At 42.4% G+C, this 27,189-nt stretch overlaps 2 protein-coding genes across 2 annotated transcripts in view; one reads left to right on the forward strand and one right to left on the reverse strand.

The window, feature by feature from the left end:
- LOC147463852 (uncharacterized) overlaps positions 1-5,316 on the forward strand; it is a 7,214-nt gene extending 1,898 nt beyond the window's left edge. Inside the window, exons 3-9 of the mRNA XM_086491623.1 lie at positions 1,579-1,680; positions 1,887-1,955; positions 2,906-3,269; positions 4,263-4,454; positions 4,539-4,588; positions 4,899-4,956; positions 5,069-5,316. Coding sequence (XP_086347749.1) covers positions 1,579-1,680; positions 1,887-1,955; positions 2,906-3,269; positions 4,263-4,454; positions 4,539-4,588; positions 4,899-4,956; positions 5,069-5,283 — 1,050 coding nt within the window. The 3' untranslated portion in view covers positions 5,284-5,316. The remainder of the gene's footprint in view (positions 1-1,578; positions 1,681-1,886; positions 1,956-2,905; positions 3,270-4,262; positions 4,455-4,538; positions 4,589-4,898; positions 4,957-5,068) is intronic.
- Positions 5,317-6,887: 1,571 nt separating this feature from the next.
- Positions 6,888-8,640, reverse strand: LOC147463853 (uncharacterized). The gene is made up of 3 exons (XM_086497559.1): positions 8,462-8,640; positions 8,291-8,364; positions 6,888-7,369 (listed from the first exon to the last, which is right to left on the reverse strand). The coding sequence occupies exons 1-3, from the start codon at positions 8,638-8,640 to the stop codon at positions 6,888-6,890; spliced, it is 735 nt and encodes a 244-aa protein (XP_086353685.1).
- Positions 8,641-27,189: the final 18,549 nt, after the last annotated feature.

Below are 27,189 nucleotides of genomic sequence, written 5' to 3' on the forward strand. Positions count from 1 at the left end.
ATGCCATTGGCACTTAGCTTCTTGTGATCGCCATGCTTTGCAACAGAGCACTTGCTGAGGGCCTACCAAGAGAGTCGACTATGCATACCGTTGTGCCTCTCCACAAGTTTGGGGACACTTGGAGCTGCACGCTTCCCTAAAGCTGAGAGGACTTGCAGGCTACGTACATCAGCGGTAGAAACTCAGGTGTGATATCATTTATGTATGCAGATGCACAAGTTCAGCACAACTTATGAGAACATACGAAGCCGATGCACTACTCTGTTCACAAAGCATCTGACTCAAAGAGTTGATGGAGTGGAGATACCAGAGACAGCTTGGCTGCTTCCTACTTGAGATACAGAGACACAGGTGGCATTATCACTAGTAGTGTCCCAGCTCACAGACTTCTTTCAGATTACCTACTACTACTGCACCCCCTTCCTATCACCCTAAGAGGAGTTAAACTATAGCAAGTAGAGATTGTCCTGACCCTGAGCACCTGAGTGCCAGGCCACAAGGCTACACTACAGGGAGATTAGAGAGATCGGGGCACGACATCAGCGGTCAAACAAGAGAGAGTGGGGCAGGTCCTGCTGCTATTCTTTGCGGACTCTTCACCCCATACCCAGCCAAGCATGATAATCTATATACTATACAGTGATTTACCATAAGAGAAACCTCTAGTGATGTAGAATCACATAAAAGAAGGCTACAACCAAAGAACCACTGGAACGTTGAAAGTGTGCCACGGCCCACAGAGCTCATGCAATGAGAGAATTGCCAAGGGATAACGCAGCAAGGAGAAGAGGGCAAAGTCGCAACAGAGAGACATGGTGCAGGATAGCCCTAGACACCCCTCTCTCTCACCCCTCTCTCTCTCTCTCTCTGTCTCTCTCTTTGAGGTCTCTTGGGATAGTTTTCTATGACGTTAACTCTCACCCAAGTGTGGTAGATTGGTTATGTCATTTCCCTCTTGAATAACAGGTCTTGAGTTCAACTCTCCCCGTCGGATAGATCTTTAAGGTCTCTTGGGATAGTTTCCTACAACGTTAAAACACTCTCTCTCTCTCTCTCTCTCTCTCTGTCTCTCTCTCTCTGTCTCTGCGAATCTCTCTTAACGTCTGTCTACTTGTACGGAATACTCATGGATATTCAAGGATGATGACCAAATATCTCTCTCTCTCTCTCTCTTAACGTCTGTCTACTTGTACGGAATACTCATGGATATTCAAGGATGATGACCAAAAGATGGTTTGTGCAGACAATTTTTAGTCAGTGTACAGGTTAAATTGCAGCTCGTGGAGCTATGGTTTTAGCAAGTTGAACATGTTTTCCCGTTTCCCTTGTCCTGTAAAGCAACAATCTGATGTGCTTAATCTTAAAAACATTCAACTGAGACGATGTTATTTGCCACTATAATGTAGCTTATATTTGTGTCATGCGTTAAGTTTGTAGTTTTGGTATTGCACCAAATTATGAATAGTACACAAGACTGAATCAACAAATTTCAATGCTTTTGAAGGGTATATGGATGTTAGGGTGGTGGTGTTTTGTGTTTTTATGGGCATTCTTTCATGGCACAAATTATGTGTGCAGGATCAGTCCTCGCTGTCCTTCAAGAAAAGCAATGGGTTTTCATGTTCAAAGGATAGGGGTGATTCCTGTCAATCTACATCAAATAGGCTAGAGAAGATGAAGGTATTATCCAGCCTCCTGTTGAATACTAGATACAGGTCAAGATTGAAGGGTGACCTGATTTCTAACGATTTAAGAGTCAATTAAACCGCCTTTGAATGTCTGTAGTTTTTATCTCATCAAATTTTTTAGTGCTTCGCTTTCTGAGAGATTGCTGTTGCTACTAATGTGGGTTCTTAAGGGTTTTTTTTTTTCCCTTGCCCCTGCAGAACTGGTTATGGATGAAGCATCAGCATCAATTTTCTTTGCATTCACTTGGCTGTCTTAATGTGAATTGGGTGAGTCAGCTTGTCCAGAAAAATTCTTTATTTGTGATGGAAGAGCAGCAGTTAAACATAAGCAGACAGCACAACTACGAGTCTTGGAATATTGGGCCAAGTTGAGAGCGAGCAAAGGTTTTCAAAGATAATAATTTTTAGATCACTTTGTATGTTTCTACAAAGAGAGAGAGAGAGAGAGAGAGAGAGAGAGAGAGAGAGAGAGAGAGAGACATCTATACTTTGATATCATAATGTAAATATAAACCAATTCCCAAAAGAGAGAGAGAGAGAGAGAGAGAGAGAGAGAGAGAGAGAGAGAGAGAGAGAAGAAGAAGAACAAAGTTTTAACGTCGTAGAAAACTATCTCAAGAGACCTCAAAGATCTAACCGACGAGGAGAGTTGAACTCAAGACCTGTTATTCAAGAGGGAAATGGCATAACCAATCTACCACACTTGGGTAGAAAGGTTATACCATTTTCCTCTTTTTATTAGCACACACACACACCCGAGAAGAAGAGAGTTTTAACATCGTAGGAAACTATCCCAAGAGACCTCAGAGATCTAGCCGACGAAGAGAGTTGAACTCAAGACCTGTTATTTGTTATTCAAGAGGAAATTGGCATAACCAATCCACCACACTTGGGTAGAAAGGTTATACCATTTTCCTCTTTTTATTAGTGCACACACACACCCCCGAGAAGAAGAGAGTTTTAACGTCGTAGGAAACTATCCCGAGAGAGAGAGAGAGAGAGAGAGAGAGAGAGAGCACATGCTTGCTATTTTATTTTCCACAGTACATGGGCTCTTAAAAGCTATGCATAGTCACTACCTTTCACCTTAACCTACAAATAGTGGCTCTTCCTTCACTTCGAAAGAGGCAATTTTTGTTTAGTGTTTTCAGTTCTCTCTTACAGCAAGTTTCTTGTTACTAAGTGCTGAATGATTATGGTTCTCTCTTGAGTGTCAGGTGGATAGGAGCCTTCAACATTGGAAAAGCCTTATCACAGATCCCTTCAGAAAGTGGCTGAAATGTCGCAGAAAACAAAAGCTTTATATGCATAGTAAACATGTACAGGCAGCTCTGTCAGTAACAAGTGTATCGGCAGCCTTAGCAATTGTCGCAGCCGCAACTGCTGTTTCTACAATCGACAAGCAAGATTCAAGAACAGGTATAGCTGTTGCCTCAGCTGCAGCTCTGGTTGCAGCACATTGTGCTGAATTTGCCAAACACATGGGTGCCGATCAGCAGTCTGTCCTTGCAAGTGTTAGTGCTGGGCAGTCCGTGAAACACCCTACCGACGTTTTGGAGCTTACGACTTCAGCTGCTGCTTGTAAGTAAACATAAGGTTGTGCTGGTTTCTTTTCAAATGCAAAATTATCTACTACAGTCTTTGGCTCTTGGTCATAATTTGGAGTCATCAGATGAAGTTTGAGTTCAAAAGCCGCGGAAATACTTTTAAAACATGAGAAAGCTGGCACAATAACTTCTATACTAGACAATATCTAGTGACACAATGCATCAACCATAGTTTTACCCAAAAGTTCACTTTCTTCCCGTTCCCATTTTGCAATTATCATTTATATTACAGTTTCTGTTTTCCTTGATTCCTATTGCTACAGTTTTTGTTCTTTTTTTGTTTGCGTTTCTGTTTAGTTTTCTGTTTGCTTTTATATAACTATGTATCAACAAGTCTATATGCTCGCTCAAGAGAACAGCTTACATGATTCCAAGCAATAACTAGTTACTATCAAGAGCTTCTGTGAGCTTTACTGACATTCTCTTAAACGGCAGTCTCACTGGATTGGTAGTTTGAGTTTGTGCTTTTTGGTTAGCAAAGTGAGTTTTGGTGCCTGTCGGTTATCGAAGTGAGCTTTAGCACCTTCCGGTTAGCAAAGTGAGCTTTTGAGACTCAAGAAACTTCTGTTTGAGCCGTATGCGTTTTCTTTACGATCTGTTATTCTCTATGTGCACATATTACAAGATACAAATGTTCTCAAGCATGGAGGGTTGTTGCTCTTTAGAATTGAAGTCTGCTGTAAGCATTTGCACCACTGGCAACGTACTGCACTTGCAATAGAGGGACGTGGAACACACCCAACTTTTGCTCAGATTGTATGTCTGGTATAGCATTAGGCAGTTATGATGATGCAAGGCCCATTCTGTTAACTTGAATTTGCAAACAAAAGAAATTCAGATTGCTGGACCTTTGTTTAGGAATCTGATAGATGCATATTTATAACACAATCAATGTTGCAAGAGTTTTCTTTTGAAAGAAGCTTGAATCATTCATTTCTATTGATATACCAACATTTTGGATATGCAGCCTTGCGAGCAGCGAGGAATGCGCTGAAGGGCTCGGAAGGGACTTGTTTTGAGACGTCCATGACACAGAGTAACCGACAAATGAGCCCATTCTCTGCATCAAGTCTCTCTTCCAGTGGGAGTCATGCTGAGTGTCAATTCTACAGTGAAATGCTTGCTAGGGGTGCATATTTCTTTGTGCGTGTCATGGCTGGTAAGCAAGATCCAGTTTATTAGAAAGAGAAACAAAGAGGCTTAGTGCTGGCTCTAACAGTAAGTTGGCATGCTTGTCATGCAGATAAGGTGCACCAAAGATTTGTCTCTGTATGCTTAAACGACAACAAACAGGTCTGCGCATTGATGGCGGGTGTTTAAACAGCCTCTCCCCCCCCTCCCCCAACACTCACACACACACACACGTCGTACAATGATTCACATGCTTTCTCACATCTCTTCAACACAGGTCTCTCTCTCTCTCTCTCTCTCTCTCTCTCTCTCTCTCACACACACACACACACACACACACACACACACACACACACACACACACACACGTATAGGTCTTCTATCTTTGTGCTTCTTGTTTTGTGTTTATTCTCTTGGTTGTAATCTCTCTGAATTTATCCAAAGTAATGCCTGAGCTTTGTGCCCATTACAGGTCATTTTAAAGCTTACAAGCAGGTGCTTAGCTGGGGCTGTGTACAAAGTAGAGAAAAGTGAGTTGCTAGACTTTTAAGATTGTGTGTGTGTGTGTGTGTGTGTGTGTGTGTGTGTGTGTGTGAGAGAGAGAGAGAGAGAGAGAGAGAGAGAGAGAGCTGGTGCATGCAGGTGTAATTTTTCAGATATTGCCCAAATTACCATCTTGGCGCGGGAGAAGTTTGCTGTGTAATGGAGTAGACAGCAGCTATTTCGGTTTACTGACATCCCAAGGGACGATTGAATTTGAATGCTTGTCCAAGTATGACCACCGAATATGGACACAAGGCATCTTTACTTTACTTAGTGCCATCCAAGGAGACTGCCCCATCAACTTCATCATGTAATCTTTGATAGCAAATACCATTCCATATATAGAAGTTTTCAATCAACAAGCACTTGCAAATTGAACAACACCCCTACCCCCCAAAAGAACTCCCAAAAACCGACAAAAAATGAAAGCAGTCTGGCGCCATTTTGGGCCATATGGTGTGGGTCATCATATGGCCCAAAATAGCGCATATCACACACACACACACACAATTCAAAATGGCAAATAGTATTTCAAGTGCATGACACATATATGACACCTACACGGAAGGTGTAAATGAGGCGGCTAAAAATACGTACCTTGACCTCCATGGACTAAAACAATCTGAGTAGGAGTTTGACTAAGATTACAATAGAAAGTTAGAAGACATTACTTTGATTGCCATGGACAAAAACAAGTTGAATGGAAGTTCAATGCTTCAAAGAACTTGTGGAAGGGGTGCAGGAAATTAGAGCAAGGAAATAGAGCATCGCTGTCACCTGATATGAATCTATAATGTAGAAGTAAAGGTATAGCACTTAAAATCCAACAATCTTGGCAAATCATCAATTGGAATGAGAGCAAGTCACTCTTGCACCAATTATGGAGAGAGGTCAACAGTCATAGTCAAGGGGAGGGGGACCAAGAAATTGTGACTTGCATTGTGTAGGTATGTTAGATGACACATCAGCACGGGTAATTTTGGCCACTGAGCTGGCTTGCTCTCATTGCAGCAAGGTGCAGAAATTCCAATTGATGATGTAGCAGACACTCCGGCTACATCCAGGAATTCCGTTGTGTAAAGTGGTGTTGATGGACGGTTTATAGGTGACAACATTCCTCACACATAAACGAGAGAAAAAATCATGTGGGGGTGTACTCCAGGCTAGGGACATTAGATCATGGCAATTGAGCATAGGCATTTACTATACAATTCTAGGTATGATCATTTTCTACCATTTCATAGCTTTAAAGTCTCCCAAGGAAAATTTGGAAAAGATGGTGGCAATTGGCAATTGTTGTATGTCTATTAGCTCTTAGTAGTAATGGATCTTTATGTAAGAAACTTGCATTTCGCATGACGTCATTGAAGCCAACCAGGGGACTGTGACGCAGATAGGAAGATAAGGTCGCCAATGTCTCCGGGTGCACACATAGACTATACCAAAGTTTTGCTTGGATAATACAGGGATACTGTCCTCGCACATTTGGTAGTCTCAATTGGATGCAGATATGATTACCTACACGAGCACGCCATTTTGGGAATTAATAGGATAACCATGAAGTTATAATAGGATAATAGTCCTTGAAAACACTTATTTTTGGTATACTCAACTGGATGCTAATCCCATTGAGGGGGCAGACCTATCATCAAGTTTAACATTAAGTAAGCATACATCGAATTCCTTAACAACCATAAAATCATTAGTACGTTTCCAAATGGACAATAATAGGATAATAGTCCTTGAAAACACTTACTCTTAGGCATCTAGCCTGGAGCTTTAAAACTACACTAGTACGGCCGGCCGCCTCCGGCGGCCTTTCTCTATCTTTCTCTCTCTCCCTTTATCGTGGCATGGTCTCTTGTAAGCTCATATCTCAGCAGACGTATGAGCAGTTGAAGATGATGTCCCTCTCAGCTCAGCGTAAGCACTTTCCCAATGCATCAATATCTGTTCTAAGCATTTGTACACTCAGATTTAAGGTCCTAAACCTTGACTCTTGCCGTAGATCATAGCATTGCAGCTCCTGTTGGATCCGTTTAAACAATGAATCTAGTGGAGATTCATCTGCCGCTCTACTCAGACCATCATCTTGGGGCTGCTCTAATAGCACCACAATATTGTCAACATGTTCCTTTCCATGCGAGTGTTTTGGGAATTCGCCATCAATTGTGCTCAAAGAGAATTCAACTGTGATTGTTGCAAGAGGGGTGAGTTGCCTATTTGTAACATGTTCTTCGAGCTCCGTTGATAGGAGAACCTCGACTACCGGTGTTGGAGGTATTTCGACATATCCCCAATTCACAGCATCCTTCAAGCCTCTTAGTTTTCTTATGATGGCAAATTTAGAGGCATAGGGTGCTGGAGTTTTGCCATGCAGAACCCACTCTTCTAGCACCACTGTTGGAATTCCCAAGAATCAATCGACTGGCATATCTCATAGATAAGATTTTTTAATCTGGGTCATCAGATCTTCTGGAGCAGTTAGGCAGGACCTGGAGTTCTCAGCTTCTTGCAGTTGACTGCTGTCGGAGCCGCTTATAGTGGGGTAAAAAGCCAGAATGTCAATCCATGCTTTGTTCTCCCATGGTTCAGTGACATCCCCTCCAAAACACACCACAGCACCAACATTGCCTTTCAAGAAGGATGTCCAACAATAGCCAAGGTGGTAGCACTCATAATCATCGCAAAGGGGTGCGTAGCCTCACTTGCAACCTGGTATAAAGTCCAGATGGTATCAGATGCATTGAAGTTTCCTGACATTTCAGTCTCCTCCCAAAGAAGGCTTCATGCTGTGAGGTATTAAATCGGGTACCACTTTTGGATATACAACCTGCTTTTGCTTTACCAATGCGGGGAAAAGCAGCATCTGTGAGGCGTGAGCATCATGTGTTGTGCTTGTTCTCTCCTTAAAGAAAAGCACCATCTCTTCAAGCTGGTACTCGTCCTTGCGTCCTCAATAAATCTCTGATCTCTCTATCCTCCATAGTGACTGATCGTGCACTCTTAAAGTATCCCCAGATGCTCTTTTCTTCTGGATAGTCGGCTGCGAAGAGATTGCATATGAACTTATAGCACTGACAGATCTTCCACACTTGAAGTATTCCTAGATGCTTCTTGTGTCATATAGGCTGCCAAGAGATTGCCCATGAATTTATTGCAAAACCACCCACTATCCATACCTTGTGTCCGGCTGATTGGCTTGCGAAGCAAACCACAATATGCTGGAATTCATAAGGGTGCCAATAATGATTGGCAAAGTGTTGTCTTGCCAGCTTCTCCATGGCCACAAAGAAAGAGCTTGGCCACAGATGGCTTCACGTGAGGCTCTTGCAGGAGTTGGCCAGACTTGTAGATGGAATTTCGACGCATGATGGACATGGCTTTGGCCTTTGCTGCAGGATTTTGCTATTCAGGGAGCACCAACGTGCATAGCGAGAAGTTGTGGATCAAGGACTAGGCGAGCTCCCACTCTTGGCTCTCGTTAAATACATGTCTTGATCTGCATTCCAGCCAGAGTAGGGAGCAAAGAGGGAGAGCAAGTAGTCAGCCAGGCTTTTGGCTGTGCCGCTGACCTCCACGCCAAGCTGGGTCCAGAGGCTGGTATGCTGGAGGCGTAGGGCTTGAAGGGGACTTTCCTTTAGGCAACTCAATGAGGGAAGGCGTGCCATGTCCCGCATGGTAGCAAAATGACAGGGCCTGGCTGAGCTTGTGTGCGCTAGCAGAGGGCAGGGGGAGAAGAATGTGTGCAAGGCCAACGCGTGGGTGTCGAAGGTGGAGGCAGGGACTGCTAGAGAGGGGTAGGTGTTTAACAATAAACACAACCCACTAAACCCGCAGATCAAGGCCAAGCCCGCAGGTCAAGGAAAGAAAACCTGCAGCTCAAGGCGAGATCCACATGGGTGAGTTTGGTATTTCTCCAACGTGGCAACAAAGGTGGAGGGAAATAGACAGGCCTTGCATATATTTGCTACTGCGTGGATAGAGCACCCAAATCGTGATGTTGGTTTTGTGTGAAATCTAAACCAATGCTCAGCCCCCTTCAATTTGAAAAATTGAAGGCAAAGAAAGTTTCTATTTTTTAAAAATAGAAAGTAGTACGTAACCGCCCCCCAAAAAAAATCTCCCCCTCCCCCCCCCCTTCCCAACTATTCGTACTCTGTGTGTGTGTGTGTGTGTGTGCGCGCACTTGCAGGCAGGGCTCAGAGCCGAAGGACTCTCTCTCTCTCTCTCTCTCTCTCTCTCTCTCTCTCTCTCTCTCGCGTCAAGGTTGAGGGTTCGAGGCTCATGGGTTGCGTTCTCTTGGGTGTATTCTCCTCCCCTAGGGAGGGAGGGGGGGGGGGGTTCCCACAGTTGCCCCTCGAAGGTGTAATGTACAGTTGGAAATACATGATATGTGTATAGTTTCTCCCTATTACCTTTCTAGCGCGTTGATGGTGAAAAAAAAAAAACAATATAGATTGGTTACAACACCTTTCAATACCCCCAAACTGAGGGGAGGTAATTGTAAAATACCCCTCCACTAACTGCACCTTAAAGAGGTGCAAATTGAGATTTGCTCGCATTACTCCCTCTTTCTCATGCGTGTGAGTGTGTGAAATTTGACCATCACACATCATATCTTCATGTCTTACCTTTTACTCCCTCTCGTTTGGGGGGCATCTTACTAGCATAATCTGCAAAACTTCACATTTTTGCTCATACTATTAGTTCGATGATTCAAGGCACAATCTTTGTACTCAATCCATGGAAGTGAGTCAAAATGTCCCTAGGTGCTTTATTAGATAGAATTTGTCAAGATGCCACTTTGGGTATTCGAGAGGAAAAGGCAAGGGGAAAATCTCTTCTGACGCATGATGGCAACTCTCTCTCTCTCTCTCTCTCTCTCTCTCTCTCTCATGGTGCGCACATGCCACGTTCACGAGGGACGTCCGGTGAAAAAGCGCAGTCCAGCACAGCAAGGCCCACCACGCCCCTGTGCGTATAGAAACGGCTAGCCACCGTTGTGGCCGCAATGGAGCCCCCCCCCCCCCCCCCCCCCATCCCGTTCAGCAGCAGTTTGCTGCGTTCGCATGGCGGGAGCTCATCTGAAGCATTTGCACGTCTGCAAAAGCTGCAACAGCTTTACGTGGAGGTCGTCGTTTGCTGGTTGCTCTGCACCATATACGTCAGCAGACATCAGCCGGTAACGATCGCTGGCCGAAGCAGCTCATGTGCGCAATGTCCTGACCGGTAAGATACGTTCATGAAGCCAACGGACGCACAACTGAACGTCCCATGTGCGCTCTACATTCTCTCTCTCTCTCTCTCTCCGTGTGCACACGGACACGCAGAGGCGTTCTCTGCTAGGCCTATATATGCGCCAGGGATAGTTATCTCTCTCTCTCTCTCTCTCTCTCTCTCTCTCTCTCTCTTTGGGCACGCCTGATGCATCAAAGGAAGGAGTGCACGACACGAGCATGGGCAATGAGCGAGATGGCAGAGGGTGGTCGGATTGCAGGAAAATAGTGACGGGATCGATTCATCTGGAAGGAAGGAGGAGTGCACCACACGAGCATGGGCAATGAGCTAGAGGACAGAGGGTCGGGCTGCAGGAAAATAGTGCCGCTCTGAGCATGAAGAAAGCTTCGAACCTCCATTTCCTTGGCTTCAATTTTAATGGTTAAGCACCACAGGGGCAATGCAGTGCATTGGGGGAGTATTGCCAAGGAAGCATGACAAAGCTCGTAATGCCATGTAGTGGAGAGTGGCATCCCCCTCTCTCTGTCGACTGCTGTTCACAGTTGTGGCGAGGGCCTCTTGTCGTGAGGTGGTGCTGATGGCGATTGACATGCAATGAAGGTGCTGCGAGCTTTCAATAGGCCATCGAGTGGGCTGAGGGAAAGCATGGGTGTCCAGGGGACAGAGCGATGGCATTGGAAGCAAACGGGCAAGGGAGGAGGGGGAATGGCCCGTGTGCATTGCCTCCAGCTATAATCTTAGTGTTAAAAGCCATCAGCATTTTAGGATCGAAGGAATCTTCAGTGTTAATTAATTAATGAAAGTACAATAGACCCAAGGCAGTAAGTAAGGCATTAAGCATTTACTGATCAACATAATAAGTTTTAAGACGACTCACATTATGCTTTACAAAGCAAGGTTGTGGAATTGAACTGCACCTAACCTTAGAATGGATTACTAGATTGTAGGCTTGTAACCAGGTGGTCCTTTGGCAGTAGGCAAGGTTACCTGGCACATTGTGTGTATAAGGGCTTGAAGCTTGAACTTTTATATCATTGTGTGTATAAGGGCTTGAAGCTTGAACTTTTATATCTATACCTTCGGTGTTGGAAGAACAAGTTTTTAAACTTTGTATGTTTAAATTAAAATATTCTAACAAAATATTGGGTGGAAAATAAATCTTTGGCAAATGTACTATGTCACGTTCATGCGTTGCACAGACACAGCGATTCGCACACAACCATGCAGCCTGTCGCCTCTCCATGCTTAATATTACCCCCTCGAGAGCTTGTTTCAATCCCTTCCTCTATTGGCTTGCCTGCGAAAGACAGAGAGAGCACACATCTGACAACAGAGACAGAGGGGAGAGAGAGAACGAGCGCATGCATGCAACGGTGCCCACAAGAGCCCTCCCTCCACCCAGCTGCTTGTCGTTTCCCTACATGTAGCCTCCTCCTTGTACGTTTCCACCCTCCACCGGGCTCAATCCAGCTCGTCTTTGTCTTGCAAGTAGCTTGGCCTTCCCGTGCACTCGGAAGGGGAAGAGAGAGAGAGAGAGTGAGTTGCACTTGATGGAGGGCACACAAATGCCGACACCATGGATGCAAAGACAGATCGCGAAAACACTCTCTCTGTCCCTCCTCACTGCTCGTGATGCACGGCGCATCTCTCTCTCTCTCTCTCTCTCTCTCTCTCTCTCTCTCTCTCTCTCTCTCTCTCTCTCTCTCTCTCTCTCTCTCTCTCTCTCTCTCTGCCAACTGCATTGGAGCGGTGGAGCGGATTCCTACTCGAGCTAGCTCCCCCTGTGCAGAACCCCTTCACCTCCACAGGCCTCTTGCCGCCACTTTCGTGTGAGAGAATGTGCCAACTGCATTGGAGCGGTGGAGCGGATTCCTACTGGAGCTAGCTCCCCATGTGCAGAACCCCTTCACCTCCATAGGTCTCTTGCCACCACTTTCGTGTGAGAGATTGTGCCACAGAGAGAGAGAGAGAGAGAGAGAGAGAGAGAGAGAGAGAGAGAGAGAGAGAGAGAGAGAGAGAGAGAGAGAGAGAGAGAACACGTAGAGGCGTGGGCAAGTAGGCAAGAATGAGGTTGTTGTATTAGGTACCAAGGGGTGTGTTATATACAGTTGCATGGCAGTTACAAGGGCGTTACAAGGCCGCACGATATCTTGGGATGCTGTCCATTGTGCCTACTAGGATGCTGAGTAGGATGGATGATGTGGATTATTATTTCCACACGCCCTCGTAAGACACATCGTCCATACAGAGGCATGCATGTGTGTAGTGTATGCTTTGGGTTTGTACAATAATGCTCATGTAGACTTGAGGTTGGTTCATCTTCAAACACTTCGACCCGAATCAAGGTTTGACTTCATGATGAAGAAGATTAGCAGCTCTAATTGCTGCTTTGGTGGAGCTTTGAAAGGCTTCTTCATGTCCACTCCATGAGTGGTTTCACGAGCTTGGAAACCACACATTCGCCCCCGCAAGAGATGAAAATACGAATCCAACTTGGTACGTGTGAGTCAATGTCGAGGGTAAGACTTGAAGCACAAGCATGGTAGAGTGAGAGTTGGTAGGGAGCAGTGGCCTACCATGAGAAGCTTCACCTCCTGGATCAAAGTTGATTGGTATCCATGGAAGCAGGGATTTTCCTGGTACTCGAAATTCCTGAGCATTGGTAAGTGTCAAAGGAAAACAACTCAGGGGAGTAGCAGTAGCTTAAGAGTCAGTGTGGAAGAGGCTCTCAACAGGCAAAGGGTAGAAATGATGCTCAAGTGAAAGAGAGACAACAATATAAGCATCAAGTAAATCCAATTTGGATACTCGATTGGAAGAAGCATTGAAGGTAGCTTGAAGGAGAGTTAGAGCAGCATTCGGAGCATTGCATGTTGAGCTGACAGCCGCGAATGGAGCTTGGTAGATTGCTTCATCAATTGCTTCATTGTAGTGGAGAAGGGTGATTTCCTTGCCTGGAAGGACTCCAACGTCGACTGGGCTGGCAGCTAGGCGTAAAGCGAAGGAAGTTGAGTGATTGTCCTGCATTGTGTCTATAGCAATTGCAGGGCAAGGTTGTGTGCATAGCAAGGTTGGGCACTACAGGAGCATTCCATGCAATAAGAGGCAGTGTGGAGAGGGTCGGATGGTGAAGTGTTGCAAGCTGGAGAAGTTCGTGAGGCTGAAGTCCCCTGGGCGCTTGCTTTAAGAAGGCAAGCCTCAAGATAAGCGACTTGAGGTTGAAAGTGCCATAGATGAGCTTCAGCCACAAGGACTTTTGAAACGTTTTCTATATATTAAAAAAAGAGAATTTCCTATATACTTTTCTAGATTAATACAATCAAACTAGAAAAAGTACAATATAGAAAAAATGGAACATTTCCTAGGTAGTGTACCTAGAAAATTAGATGAGGCTTTCATTGTAACTTTTACATATAGAAAATTAGATAGACGTCCATAAGAAATTGCTGTATAGAAAATTAGAGAAACGTCCTACAAAATTTTACATATAGAAAATCAGATGGACGTCCATAAAAAATTCCTATATAGAAAATTAGAGAGACGTTCTACAAAATTTTACATATAGAAAATTGTATGGACATTTAAATTTAGTTTTTTACAAAAATTAACAAACTGATTGATCTATTGGTATATATTAATCATTTTTTAGCTTTTAAATCGACCAATGTTCCATCTTCGCGTCATTTTTGGATCATCCACTATAACACACATCACACTAATCAGTAAACTAACAACTTTGATTAAAAGAAGATCAAGTCTTTTTTAAGATTTCTATCACATACAATTCAAAGTAACAATAAAATTACTCATAATCAAGTAGATTTCTCTTGAAACTATTGTCAAACTTATGATTTAAAGTGACTACATTTTAACATTGAACTTTAATCTCTTTGCAAATAAAAAATTACTTCATTAACTCAAAAGAGATAATCAATTGGTTCTAAAACAATAAAATGTTCAATCATCAATCGAACGACAAATAACATGAAATATAATGTTCAACATGGTCTGTAATTCTACACTTGATCGCTTAAAAGAATCACTTAGTGTTTTTCTTGACGAATTTGTGGCTTGTACAGCTACGGTGAAGGACCCTACAAATGTCTCTCTCTTTAGCATGTCTTTTGTATAAAGACTTGGGTGTACTCTCTCTCTCTCTCTCTCTCTCTAACTTCAAATCCACTTATATCAAAGGTATATTGATAAACAAAGCCATTGAGAGCTAGACATTTACAACTGCAAGAGCCACCATGACATTGATGAAGCTTCGTTAGAGAATCCGGACTATTCTACCTAGCACAACATGAGAGACATTTGATACAACTATTTACAGAGATGGACATTGACGATGCTCTTCAAGCTAGGACTGATGGGACAACGCCCTAAATAGGACATCCTTTGACACTCATGTTCATTTTAGCTTTCATTTTACTTTATTTTGTTTTATACCAAAACATTGTATTGAATCCACTAGGATTGTATCAATTTGGTCTCACAACTCATTCTGGCCTTTAGAAGACGTCTAATATAACATTTCATTCATCTCTCTCTCTCTCTCTCTCTCTCTCTCTCTCTCTCTCTCTCCAAATGCCTCAAATAGCACAATATATAAATGATTAAGGTTAACAGATGATGCAAAGGGTCTCAATTCCAAGAGTGAGGGAGAAAGGATTTGCCCACCATAGGGACAATAGGGGGAATAAGATTTTCCCATAGTAGGGAGACCCTATTAGGTTTGACCCAAAATTTTCATAAGTCTCTTGGTTTCTAGAATTTTAATTTGTAGACTTAGCCATGTGCACTCATAAATATGTGGATTGTACAACTTTGGTAAAGAATCCTATAGAACAATGAAACAAATTTGTGTCTCTCTCTTTATCATGTCTTTTAAGTGAAGGATTGGGTGTACTCTCTCTCTCTCTCTCTCTCTCTCTCTCTCTCAAACTTCAAATCCACCTATTACAAAGGTATATTGACTAACAAATCCATTGAGCTTGGGAGAGTGAGATGCTTACTTCAATGAAAGCCACCACGACATTGATGGAGCTCCGTTAGAGAATAAGGACTATTCTAGCACAACATGAGAGACATTCAATACACAGGCAGACATTAACAATGCTCTTCATCGACGGATGCACTACATCCTCGAATAGAGCCCTAGGTCGGACATTCTTGGACACTCATGGTCATTTTAGCTTGGGAGAGCGAGATGCTAACTTCAACAAAAGCCACCACAACATTGATGGAGCTCCGTCAGAGAATCAAGACTATTCTAGCACAACATAAGAGACATTCGATATAGAGGCAGACATTAACGATGCTCTTCATCGACGAATGCACTACATTCTCGGATAAAGCCCGAAGTCGGACATTCTTGGACACTCATGTTTATTTTAGCTTTCATTCTACTTTATTTTATTTTATACTCAAACATCTATACTCTTTATAATGGAGCTTAAAATTTTCAAGGAAGGAGAGACCCTCGCCATGTCACACTTTGCTTCATTTCAAAGATAGCCTTTAAAAAAAATTAATTTGAAATCCAAAAGTGAAGGGTAAGTACTAAGATGGTAAAAAATGAAAAGGCTTTTGAGTCCTATCAATCTAAAGTCAAAAGAACTTAGTACTATATTTATCTTATTTATGGAAAGGCCATGGAGTTTCACTCCAACCCTTAAATTTCAACGCTGACCACTCATACTACTTTTACTTTTAAAATCCATTTGAAGGGTGGCTTCACTTTTCATTTTGAAGGCTATAAAGAACTTTCCTCTATGTCACCCAATAAACCTCTCTTTGGAGGTTTGTACGAATCTTCCATGCCATAAGTCGTACGCGCGCGCACGTGTGTGTGTGTATGTGTGTGTGTGTGTGTGTGTGTGTGTGTGAGAGAGAGAGAGAGAGAGAGAGAGAGAGGGAGGGGAGGGGGGGGGGTAAGAGTGTTCTCACACTGGCACTAGAGAGAGAGGGGAGGGAGAACAAGCATTGGTCTTACAATTAGAAATCGACAAAGCAACATCTATAGAATTAAGAATTGACAAAATCAGGAATTAACGTAATCGAAAAAGTTTGATCCGACTAATCCAAGGTAGAAGGCAGGCAAGTCTAAGGTTGAAGTGAAGCTCAAGTGATGGAAAAGGCGAACAACGGGAGGCAACGCTCGGCTATTTTTGAAGGTTTTTATGCTAGATTTCTTTGAGCTTGGCAGGTGATCTTGTCTTTGAATGGAATTGACTTGGAGTTTAAAGGTGAATCTCAAAATTCATGGGTGGGATTGCTCTAAACCTGAGCTTTTTTTAGCGCTTAAAGGAAAATTAGAATTTTTGAGACAAATCTCAAAATTTTGTAAGGGGGATTACACTAAATCAAATTGAGGCAGAATGCTTCTCTCAAAACCTTAAAAAACTTATATATGAGAAAATTTAGGGGCAACTTTATTATGTTTGACGGCTTTTACATTCAATTTCTTTATATTTTGTAGTTTCCTCACCTTCAAATCTAGAATTTCAAAATAATCTTGAAAATTTATGTGTGGTATTCCACTAAAGGAATGATTTTATAATAATTTGGCTATCTTTGCTTTTTTCCAAAACATTTAGAGACAAATTTACATATTTGAAGATTTTTGCACTAAAATTATTTGCACTTTGTAGATTCTTTTTGCTACCATGGCTCTTTTGGAGCATGGAGATATTGAATTTTTTATGTTTGGCCAAGCTGGTGCGCAACGTTCAGCAGTAGTAACTCAATTGTGAAGCAGAAGCAAATAAGGGATATGCATCGTTCACTGGTGCGGAGCACTTGGTAGAAGTAGATGGGTGTTGTGTACATGGGTTTTCTCAAACCATTAAGTGTTGGGGCTGGTAATGAGACAATAAAAAGATAATGGCTTAGGTGGAAACAACTCTAGCCACAACTCAATAGGCTATGTTTGTGTGTGTGTGTGTGTGTGTGTGTGTGTGTGTGTGTGTGAGAGAGAGAGAGAGAGAGAGAGAGAGAGAGAGAGAGAGAGAGAGAGAGAGAGAGAGAGATGCAGGAGCCCATTCGCCTGTCCAAACATAGGGACACATTTTTCTCCATCCACTCTCCCATCCTCACATCATCAAGGATGCAATTGAAGTGAAACGTCAAAATGGGTTCTTTGACCATAATGCTAAATACAAAAAGATCTTAATGGGGATGCAACGATGGAGCACGTCCTAGCATTGGATGCATTTGGGCTTTTTCTGTGGCTAGTATTGTTGTTTTATGTTCTGGGAGACACTGCCTCTAACTACTTGAGATGCACATATTTGAAGAACATGCAGATGTTTTATATCTATTCCAAGGTATGGGTGTGTGTGCACACATGCATACACGTGTGTGTGTGTGTGTGTGTGTGTGTGTGTGTGTGTGTGAGAGAGAGAGAGAGAGAGAGAGAGAGAGAGAGAGAGAGAGAAAGAGCATACTTTTTAACAACATAGGAAGAATCCAAATGGACATTGAAAATCTACTAAGAAAGTCTTGAACTCAAGACTTGGTGTGTGTGTGTGTGTGTGTGTGTGTGCATGAGAGAGAGAGAGAGAGAGAGAGAGAGAGAGAGAGAGAGAGAGAGAGACTTTCCTTGGCAACTTGGTAGCCCTCCAAAAGTGACCGTGGAGTGTGGCACTAACCAGAACATGTCTTGCTTCAAACAACTCAGGGTCATGAGAAGCCCATCTTTGGGCAAGTTCATGGTTTTGATAGCATGGTGCAACAATAGCAAGCTGGTAGTGTTACGAGACTGGGCACCCTCCTTTTGTAGTGGTTAGCTGCAATTGGGATAGCTGGGCGTAATGGTTAATTATGTGCTGTCTATTTATTTTACTAATTGAGTTGATGATGATTTTGTAGAGTGGAATGCGAGGAGTTGATGAAGAGGCGACGGCAATTACTCTTGGCTTTTATATTTGCACAGTATCCTAGAACATCATTGCAATAAGCCACTATGGCTCTGTAAATAGTTGTAGTGGGAACTCCCCTTATGGGTCATGCAAGAACTAATGAGCTTCACTCATTTGCAAAACTAAAGTGGTTGTAAAAAGAGGGGTCTCAATTTTTGGCACCTTAAACTCAAAATAATATATTAAATACCAACTCCACAAGAGAGGTGCAGTGGAGTTTGGGGCTAGATTTAGGCCTTTCTCTTGCAGATTCTCTTCTCTACACTCTTATGCTATGGTTATTTGCTGTGTACTCTCTAATCTAGTCTCCATCTCTTACACATCTCTTACATTCTCTTACAAGCTTGTCTATGTCAATTCTATGTTTACTGTGTGTGCATGTGTGTCATAGTCTAGGTGAGTGTGTATGCTTGGAAATTGGAAGAAGAGGTGGACAGGTTGATGGTGATTGCTTGGAAGCTTGTGTTGAATATTTTAAGTGGTCGATCTCCCCTCTTCTCCCAACAGTGGTATCAGAGCTTCAGGTTTGAGGATAAATCGGCACCAAATTTCAATTTTAAGAAGGAGTTCCTCTAATCGACAAAATCCCAATTGCAATTCATCGACCTTGGAATTCAAGGATTCAAGGACTCGTGGAAATTCGAAGTATAATTGATCGAATTTGCAGAAGAAAACTCGACTATTAATTGGCAAGAAGAAAGCATAAAAGCTTGCAGAATCGGAAGATTTTTGACTTCGAAAGAGTCGGAAGATTTTTCTTTGCAAGCGAGCAATTGCCTTGTCATGAAGAACGACATCGGAAAGTTTAAGTAGAGAGGAAGATTGCAGGAAAGAAAGAAGGATGAGATTGCAACACCCGACGGCCTTTTGTCACACAAGAGCTTACCGATGTGTAACGACCACATCTTCTAGCGAACAAGAGGTTCGACATAAACGAAGCGTAGCACGGCTGTGGGAATTCACCCTTGCTTGGCAAAAAGCATCACCGTCGACCTCTGCAGAAGCGAACCCAGACAGCATTGAAAGAATCGCCCTGGCACGGGGGGTGTTTTACTGGGCATGCACGTTGGCCGAAAAGGCCCTCTGCGAGTCACCCTCGTCCTTCCCTCTGCTCGCACAACTGTCGGGCGTCCCTGTTGCACGCCATGCAAGGCTTTTAGTAGCCTTTACACACCTTTTATAAAAACAAAGGATGGCTTAAAAACTTGGCTGGCCGCCCATTGCAAAATTTACAAGCTTTGCCATTTAAACTTGGCCACCCATTTTTCCTAATCGGCCGCCCACTGCAAAAATATACAAGATTTGCCATTTAAACTTGGCCGCCCATTTTTCCTAATCGGCCTCCCATTGCAAAAAATTACAAGCTTTGCCATTTAAACTTGGCCGCCCATTGTTCCTACTTAGCCGCCCACTGCAGTCCATTGTTCCTACTCGGCCGCCCACTACAGTCTACCTTTTACCTTGGCCGCCCCTAGCAATACCTGATTCATTTGGCTTCCCCACTGCAACATACGGTCCTATTTTAAAGATTCGGGTACCCTTCTATAATCGCTTGGTCGGTCTCCAATTTTAATTCTATTGACTCCTTTGGCCGCACAAGCTTTCTATTTCGCTGTTCCAAGGGGAATATTGGCCGTTCATTCTTCGCCGAACATCTTCGACAATCTTTGGGGTGAAAGTTAAAAATTATCACTATCTTTTGGGATAAGGAGACCGCACGCTACAAAATTCAACCGGCTCAGTGACACACCGTCGGACCGTCAACTTCTCTGGCAATTTCCTAACGCATCGCCATTCCGAACTGGACGCCAACGCTATTTCTCAGCTAAGTACATTACATTTTTGTTATTTATTTTATTTTATTCCGCATATTGCATATGTGAATATTACCAAATAGCCTTTTTCAGCATTACCATTTAAGTATTAAAAAAAAAAAAAAAAAGAAGCACGCAAGTATGGCACACCTTCCTCAGGCACCCACGATTGTAGAGCAACTTCAAAATTTGCAGCAGTCACTCACATATGAACGCATGTGAAGGCAAGAACTTGAAGATAAATTATTGCATTCTGCACGCACCGAATCTGCACCGGCACCCAAGAAAAACAATTAGCAGAAAAGCCTTCACTTTTAAAGATTTTGATGGCACTAAAGATGCTAGCACGGTTCTAGCATGGGTTAGTCAGCTAGATGACTATTTTCATGATGAAGACTTTCCCGAGCATGAAATGGTAAAGTGTGCATCCAATCATCTCACTAGCAGCGCTGCATTGTGGTGGAACGCCACCAAACAACATGGCAGAAGACCACGCACCTGGAATGCATTTAAAAAAGTGTTTTTGCCTCAATTTTTGCCCACACAGTACAAAGCTAAAGCACGACATCAATGGGATTTAATTCGACAGGGTAGAAATGAAGATGTACAGGGTTACACTGACCGTTTTTGGAATTGTCTAATTCAATTGCAAGTTATTGAACATGTTAGTCGCAGGAAATTGAAGCGAAAGTACATATCAGGCTTGGCACTACAAATTAGTGCCGAGGTAGATATGTTCGAACCAGATTCTCTGTCAAAGGCCATTAATTTGGCTCTCAACGTAGAAAAGAAGAAAGGTGGACATTCCTCTCACACGGATCAACCTGCTAACACTAACAGCAACAAAAGACCTCCCTTCTCTCCTAACTTTGACAGAAGCAAACACCAAAGCCGTACTTTTTTTCAAAAGACGAAGATTTGACAATCCTCCTACAACTACTCAACCTCATACGAGCAACAACAACAACAACACTCAGCAACGAGGCAACCAACATCCTTCCAACCAGCGTTCTCCTCCAAATTCTAATGGTAACAAAAAGGTGAAGTGTTTTAAATGCTTTCAGTATGGTCACTATGCAGATAAGTGCCCAAATGGTCATGCTAAGGGCAATGGTCAATCCAATGGCCATTCAAATGGAGTCAACAGGAATTCAAATCAGAAACCCTTCAACAACAACCGCCCCAACGGAGCTACTCTTAACCTCATCGAAGATGCTATACCCGACGATAATGAAGTGGAAGTTAACTACGGTGAGGGATATGATCCTGATTATGATAATGATGACAACCCATCCTCAAGTACTCCTATATCTCCTCACACTTTGTTTAAAGTGCAAGGCACTGTTAAGGGTGAAAATGTCACCATTCTATTAGATGATGGTAGTAGCCATGATTTCATTTCCACATGATTGGCATAGCAACTATCACTCTTTGAAATCTCATCACCTCACAAGGTCAAAACTATTTTTAATAATCAACGTTTTAATTGTAAAACTCAAGTCACTGTTGAAGTTTGCATTGGTGAATTCACACAAGCACGTACATTTTTGGTAGCACCATTGCATTGTCTTGACATGATTTTGGGAATGCCATTTCATCATGAATTTGACCCGTTGATTAATTATAAAACACGTACAATGTCTCTCACTCATAATAATAAAAATTTCTCCATCCAAGCAACACTGGCACATCAAAAATTTCCACTCCTCTCTCACACCCAAGCCAAACGAGCAATTCGAAAACAGGGGAAAACATACCTAGTCTTGGTAAATCAAATTTCTACTGAAACGGAATCTTCACATAACTCCACCCATAATGAATTTCTCTCACAATTTAAAGATTGTTTCATGCATGATCTTCCACCCGGAATTCCGCCATCACGCCCAGAAGACCACAAAATTGACATTATACCGGGTAGTGAACCTCCTTGTAGAGCACCTTATCGTGTAAATCCTACCGCACACAGGGAAATACAAACTCAAATCATTGATTTACTTGACCGAGGCCTAATCCGACCTAGTAGTTCACCATACGGAGCTCCAATACTTCTTGTCAATAAGAAAAATGGAACCTTTCGTATGTGTATTGACTACAGGGCTTTAAACAAGATCACCATTAAGAATAGGTTCCCTATTCCTAGAGTGGATGATCTAGTAGACAAACTGAAAGGGGCAAACATCTTTAGCAAAATTGACCTTAAATCAGGATATCACCAAGTCAAAATGTTAAACTGCTTTCAGAACACAAACTGGACACTATGAATTTCTTGTCATACCATTTGGTTTGACAAATGCACCAGCTACATTCACACGCATGATGAATCGAATTTTCATTGACCATCAAAATTTTGTGATTGTATTTTTTGATGACATTTTGGTATTCAGTAAATCTGAAGAAGAGTATAAACAACATTTAACACGTGTATTTGATATGCTTGCACAAAATCACTTGTATTTGAATCCTGAAAAGAATTCATTTTTCCAATCTGAAATTGAATATTTCGGACACATTATATCGGGTAAGGGAATACATGTTGATCCAAAGATAATTGAAGCCATTCAATCATGGCCTAGACCCAAAAACTTGCATGAGCTACGATCTTTTATTGGTCTTTGTAGCTATTACAGGAAATTTGTTCGTAATTTTGCTTACAAATCACATTATTTGACGCTCTTGTTGAAGAAAATTACGCATTATGACTGGACTGATTTGCAAGAAAGCTCATTTAATGCACTTAAACATGCTTTGACTAATGCACCAGTATTGCAATTGCCTGATTTTGAAAGACCATTCTTTGTGGTAGTCACAGATGCTAGTGGAAAAGGTATCGGTGCAGTCCTTATGCAAGATAATCATCCAATTGCTTTCGAAAGTCGTAAATTCAAACCGTCTGAAACAAAGTTCAGTACTTACGATAAAGAGTTGACTGCTATGGTACATACATCGAAAATTTGGAAACACTATGTAATGGGTACTGACTTGATCATTAAAACCGATCAACAAAGTATCAAATATTTACTCTCTCAGCCCTTAATAGATGATAGACATATTAAGTGGGCCGCTTTTATTCAAAGTTTTCAGCCCAACATTCAATACCAACCTGGTAAAGAAAACGTTGTAGCTGATGCTTTGAGTAGAAGACCCTCACTTAATCATCTATCAACCATTACGGGAACTTCATTTGACACTATGCATGACACTTATGCACATGATGATGACTTCAAAACGACATGGTTGCACATGCTTGATAATTCTGTACACACATTTCTCGAATACACTATTCAAGAAAACTTCCTTTATTTCAAACAAAAATTGTGTGTGACTAACCTTTCCGTACATTAATTATTGAAGAATTGCACAAACCCCCTTACGCTGGACATAGAGGATTTGCTGCAACTTTTCAAAATTTATGTCGTGATTTCTATTGGCCTAATATGAGAATGGATGTTAAACAGTATGTGTCAACTTGTTTGATTTGTCAAAAAATCAAAGCAGCTACAGATAAGAAACTGGGACTTTTACACCCTCTCCCCATTCCTGAAAGACCTTGGGGAATTTGTTACTGGTTTTCCACTCACAATGCACAAACATGACATGATATGGACTATTATTGATCGTTTCTCTAAACAAGCGTACTTTGTTCCGTGTAAGAAAACACTCACAGCACATCAAGTTGCACTTTTGTTTCTTAAGACTGTTTTCCCACATCATGGTTTGCCTAAAGTGATTATTTCTGATTTGACTCAAAATTTTGTAGTGCTTTTTGGACTACTGTGTTTGACAATCTTGGCACTACACTTGACTTCACTTCTGCATTTCATCCTGAATCTAATGGTCAAACAGAAGTCACCAACCTCACTATTATTGACTTGTTAAAGGCTTATGTTTCTTCTCAACCTAAGAAATGGGATGATTACCTTCATATTTTGCAATTTGCCTACAACAATGCCACTCACACTGCCACAGGTAAGTCTCCATTTGAAATTGTCTATGGTCACTCACTTCCTACTCTTGCTTCACGTCTTTCTAATGTTGTGCCTGCCGCTGATGATTTCACTACCGACTTCCATGATATTTATGCAAGTGTCCACTCTGCCATTAAACACTCACAAGAACTTTAAACCAAGCATGCTAACAAGCATCGCAAGACACACCAATTCAAAGAAGGTGATTACGTTTTACTTCGCATCAAAAAACGCAGGATCAAAAGCGTTGATACTAATGTCTTTGTTAAGCTTGCTCCTCGTTTTTATGGACCTTTCAAAATTTCAGCTGTCATTAATGATGTTTCTTTTCGTTTAGAACTAACTGCACATTGGCACATTCACAATGCCTTTCACATCAGTCTTTTACGCCCATTCCGAGGACCCCTACCTACACACCACATTTATGAAGACCCACCTTCACTTGTAGACCAAGAAGAGCAACTCATCCCTGATAAAATAGTTGACCATGAGACCACCACCACTACACGCACTGGAATGGTTTATAACCGTTACCTTTTGACTTTCAAAGGCCACCCTAAAGAAGATGCCAAATAGATGCCTGAAAAGTTTTTTCGCAACTTTCCCGACCTTCTCCACACTTTCCATCACTCACGGTCCAGTTGATTTCTCTATGCACAACTGAGGACAGTTGCTATTCTTGGTGGGAGGGATGTTACGAGACTGGGCACCCTCCTGTTGTAGTGGTTAGCTGCAATTGGGATAGCTGGGCGTAATGGTTAATTATGTATTGTCTATTTATTTTACTAATTGAGTTGATGATGATTTTGTAGAGTGGAATGCGTCGAGGAGTTGATGAAGAGGCGACGGCAATTACTCTTGGCTTTTATATTTGCACAATATCTTAGAACATCATTGCAATAAGCCGCTATGGCTCTGTAAATAGTTGTAGTGGGAACTCCCCTTATGGGTCATGCAAGAACTAATGAGCTTCACTCATTTGCAAAACTAAAGTGGTTGTAAAAAGAGGGGTCTCAATTTTTGGCACCTTAAACTCAAAATAATATATTAAATACCAACTCCACAAGAGAGGTGCCGTGGAGTTTGGGGCTAGATTTAGGCCTTTCTCTTGCAGATTCTCTTCTCTACACTCTTATGCTATGGTTATTTGCTGTGTACTCTCTAATCTAGTCTCCATCTCTTACACATCTCTTACATTCTCTTACAAGCTTGTCTATGTCAATTCTATGTTTACTGTGTGTGTGTGTGTGTGTGTGTGTTGTCATAGTCTAGGTGAGTGTGTGTGCTTGGAAATTGGAAGAAGAGGTGGACGGGTTGATGGTGATTGCTTGAAAGCTTAAGTTGAATATTTTAAGCGGTCGATCTCCCCCTCTTCTCCCAACAGATAGAAATTTGTTATGTTGTCATTGGTCAATGAGCATGGAGATATGGGTAGTTTGAATTTATTAGAAGTCGTGTGAAGGATGAGTTAGTCGCAACCAGTTATCTAAAAGCACTCCATGTGCTTATTGTGTGTGTGTGAGAGAGAGAGAGAGAGAGAGAGAGAGACAGAGAGAGAGACAGAGAGAGCTACCTAGCAGGTCTTCAACTCAAAAGAATAGAGGAAGGGAGAAAAGAAGGTGGAGAAAGAGATAGCAAAGATCTGTTCAATGAGTCTTGATCTCAAGATCTAATATGAGAGAGATAAAGAGAGAGAAAATCCAAACCTCTCTTTTTAGATTGATTCAAAGGACTAGAGTTCCATTCTCCTCACATGTGGATACATAGATACACACACACCCACATACCCCTACCTGTATATGACTTCGTGTGTGTGTGTGTGTGTGTGTGTGTGTGTGTGTGTGTGTGTGTGTGTGTGTGTGTGTGTGAGAGAGAGAGAGAGAGAGAGAGAGAGAGAGAGAGAGAGAGAGAGAGAGAGAGAGAGAGAGAGAGAGAGAGACCCAATTGATATGTTTTTCTTGGCCGCAGCATCGCGCGGGTCACATACTAGTTGTATTTAATCCACCAAGATTGTATCAATTTGCTCTCACATCACTTTGGCCTTTAGAAGAGGTTTAATATAACATTTCATTTCATCTCTCTCTCTCTCTCTCTCTCTCTCTCTCTCATACACACACACACACACACACACACACACACACACACACATTCCACAAAGATTATATAAATTTGGTCTCACATGTCATTATGGTTTAGAAGACGTTTAATATAATATTTTATTTTATTCTATTGTATACTGAGACATTGTATTAAATTGCACCAAGATAGTATCAATTTGGCCTGTAGAAGACGTTAATATAACATTTCATTGTATCTCTCTCTCTCTCTCTCTCTCTCTCTCTCTCTCTCTCTCTCTCTCTCTCTCTCTCTCTCTCTCTCTCTCCCCATCGATGGCAATGATTAAACAAAGTAAAGGTATAATATTGTGAGACAAACCAACCTTAAACAACGTTAACCTTGAAAATGAAGGGCACGAGCTACTACAGCGCGACGTGTTTGTCCAAGAGAATCGAACGCCTTGCACCCACACAGACGACAAATCCGCTAGCGTGATATCCTCAGAGCACCGTTGGCTGCTGTCAGCTTGTACTTGTCATGATCATCCGTGCACGCTAATGTAGTGCAGTGCACAGCAGAGAGGGGAATAAAGAGCTCGCATTAACATGCACGAGCAGGGAATGAAGAGCTGATCGAGGCTAGGGCAACAGGAGCGACACCATATTTGCACCAATGAGCTCCTAGCTAGGTCAAGTACGGGCTAGGTTGGGATAGGGTAGAGAAAGGTCAAGAAAATTCGAGCGCAAGAGAGAGAGAGAGTGGGCGTTCTCGCCCCTTGGTATCTGGAAAAAGAAATTATCTAGGTACAGGGAAAAGTCACAGGACACACAACCTAAGAAAATCCTATCCAAGTGTCAATTTCTATATAGAAAAGAGGTGGAAACTCCTTGTGTAGGATGGCCTGCTGCGATGATACCATGTGAGAGAATGTGCCTGAGAGAGAGAGAGAGAGAGAGAGAGAGAGAGAGAGAGAGAGAGAGAGAGAGAGAGAGAGAGAGAGAGAGAGAGAGAGAGAGAGAGAGAGAGAGAGAGAGAGAGAGAGAGAGAGAGAGAGAGAGAGAGAGAGAGAGACTACGCAAATGCGTGCGCAAGTAGGCGAGAGTGAGGTTGTTGTATTAGGTACCGAGGGGTGTGTTATATACAGTTGCATGGCAGTTACAAGGGCGTTACAAGGCCGCATGATATCCTTGGATGCAGGCCGTTGTGCCTAGTAGGATGGA

This window comes from Adiantum capillus-veneris, chromosome 2, assembly GCF_014529385.1.
Source record: "Adiantum capillus-veneris isolate H3 chromosome 2, ASM1452938v2, whole genome shotgun sequence".
Taxonomy (NCBI): Eukaryota; Viridiplantae; Streptophyta; class Polypodiopsida; order Polypodiales; family Pteridaceae; genus Adiantum; species Adiantum capillus-veneris.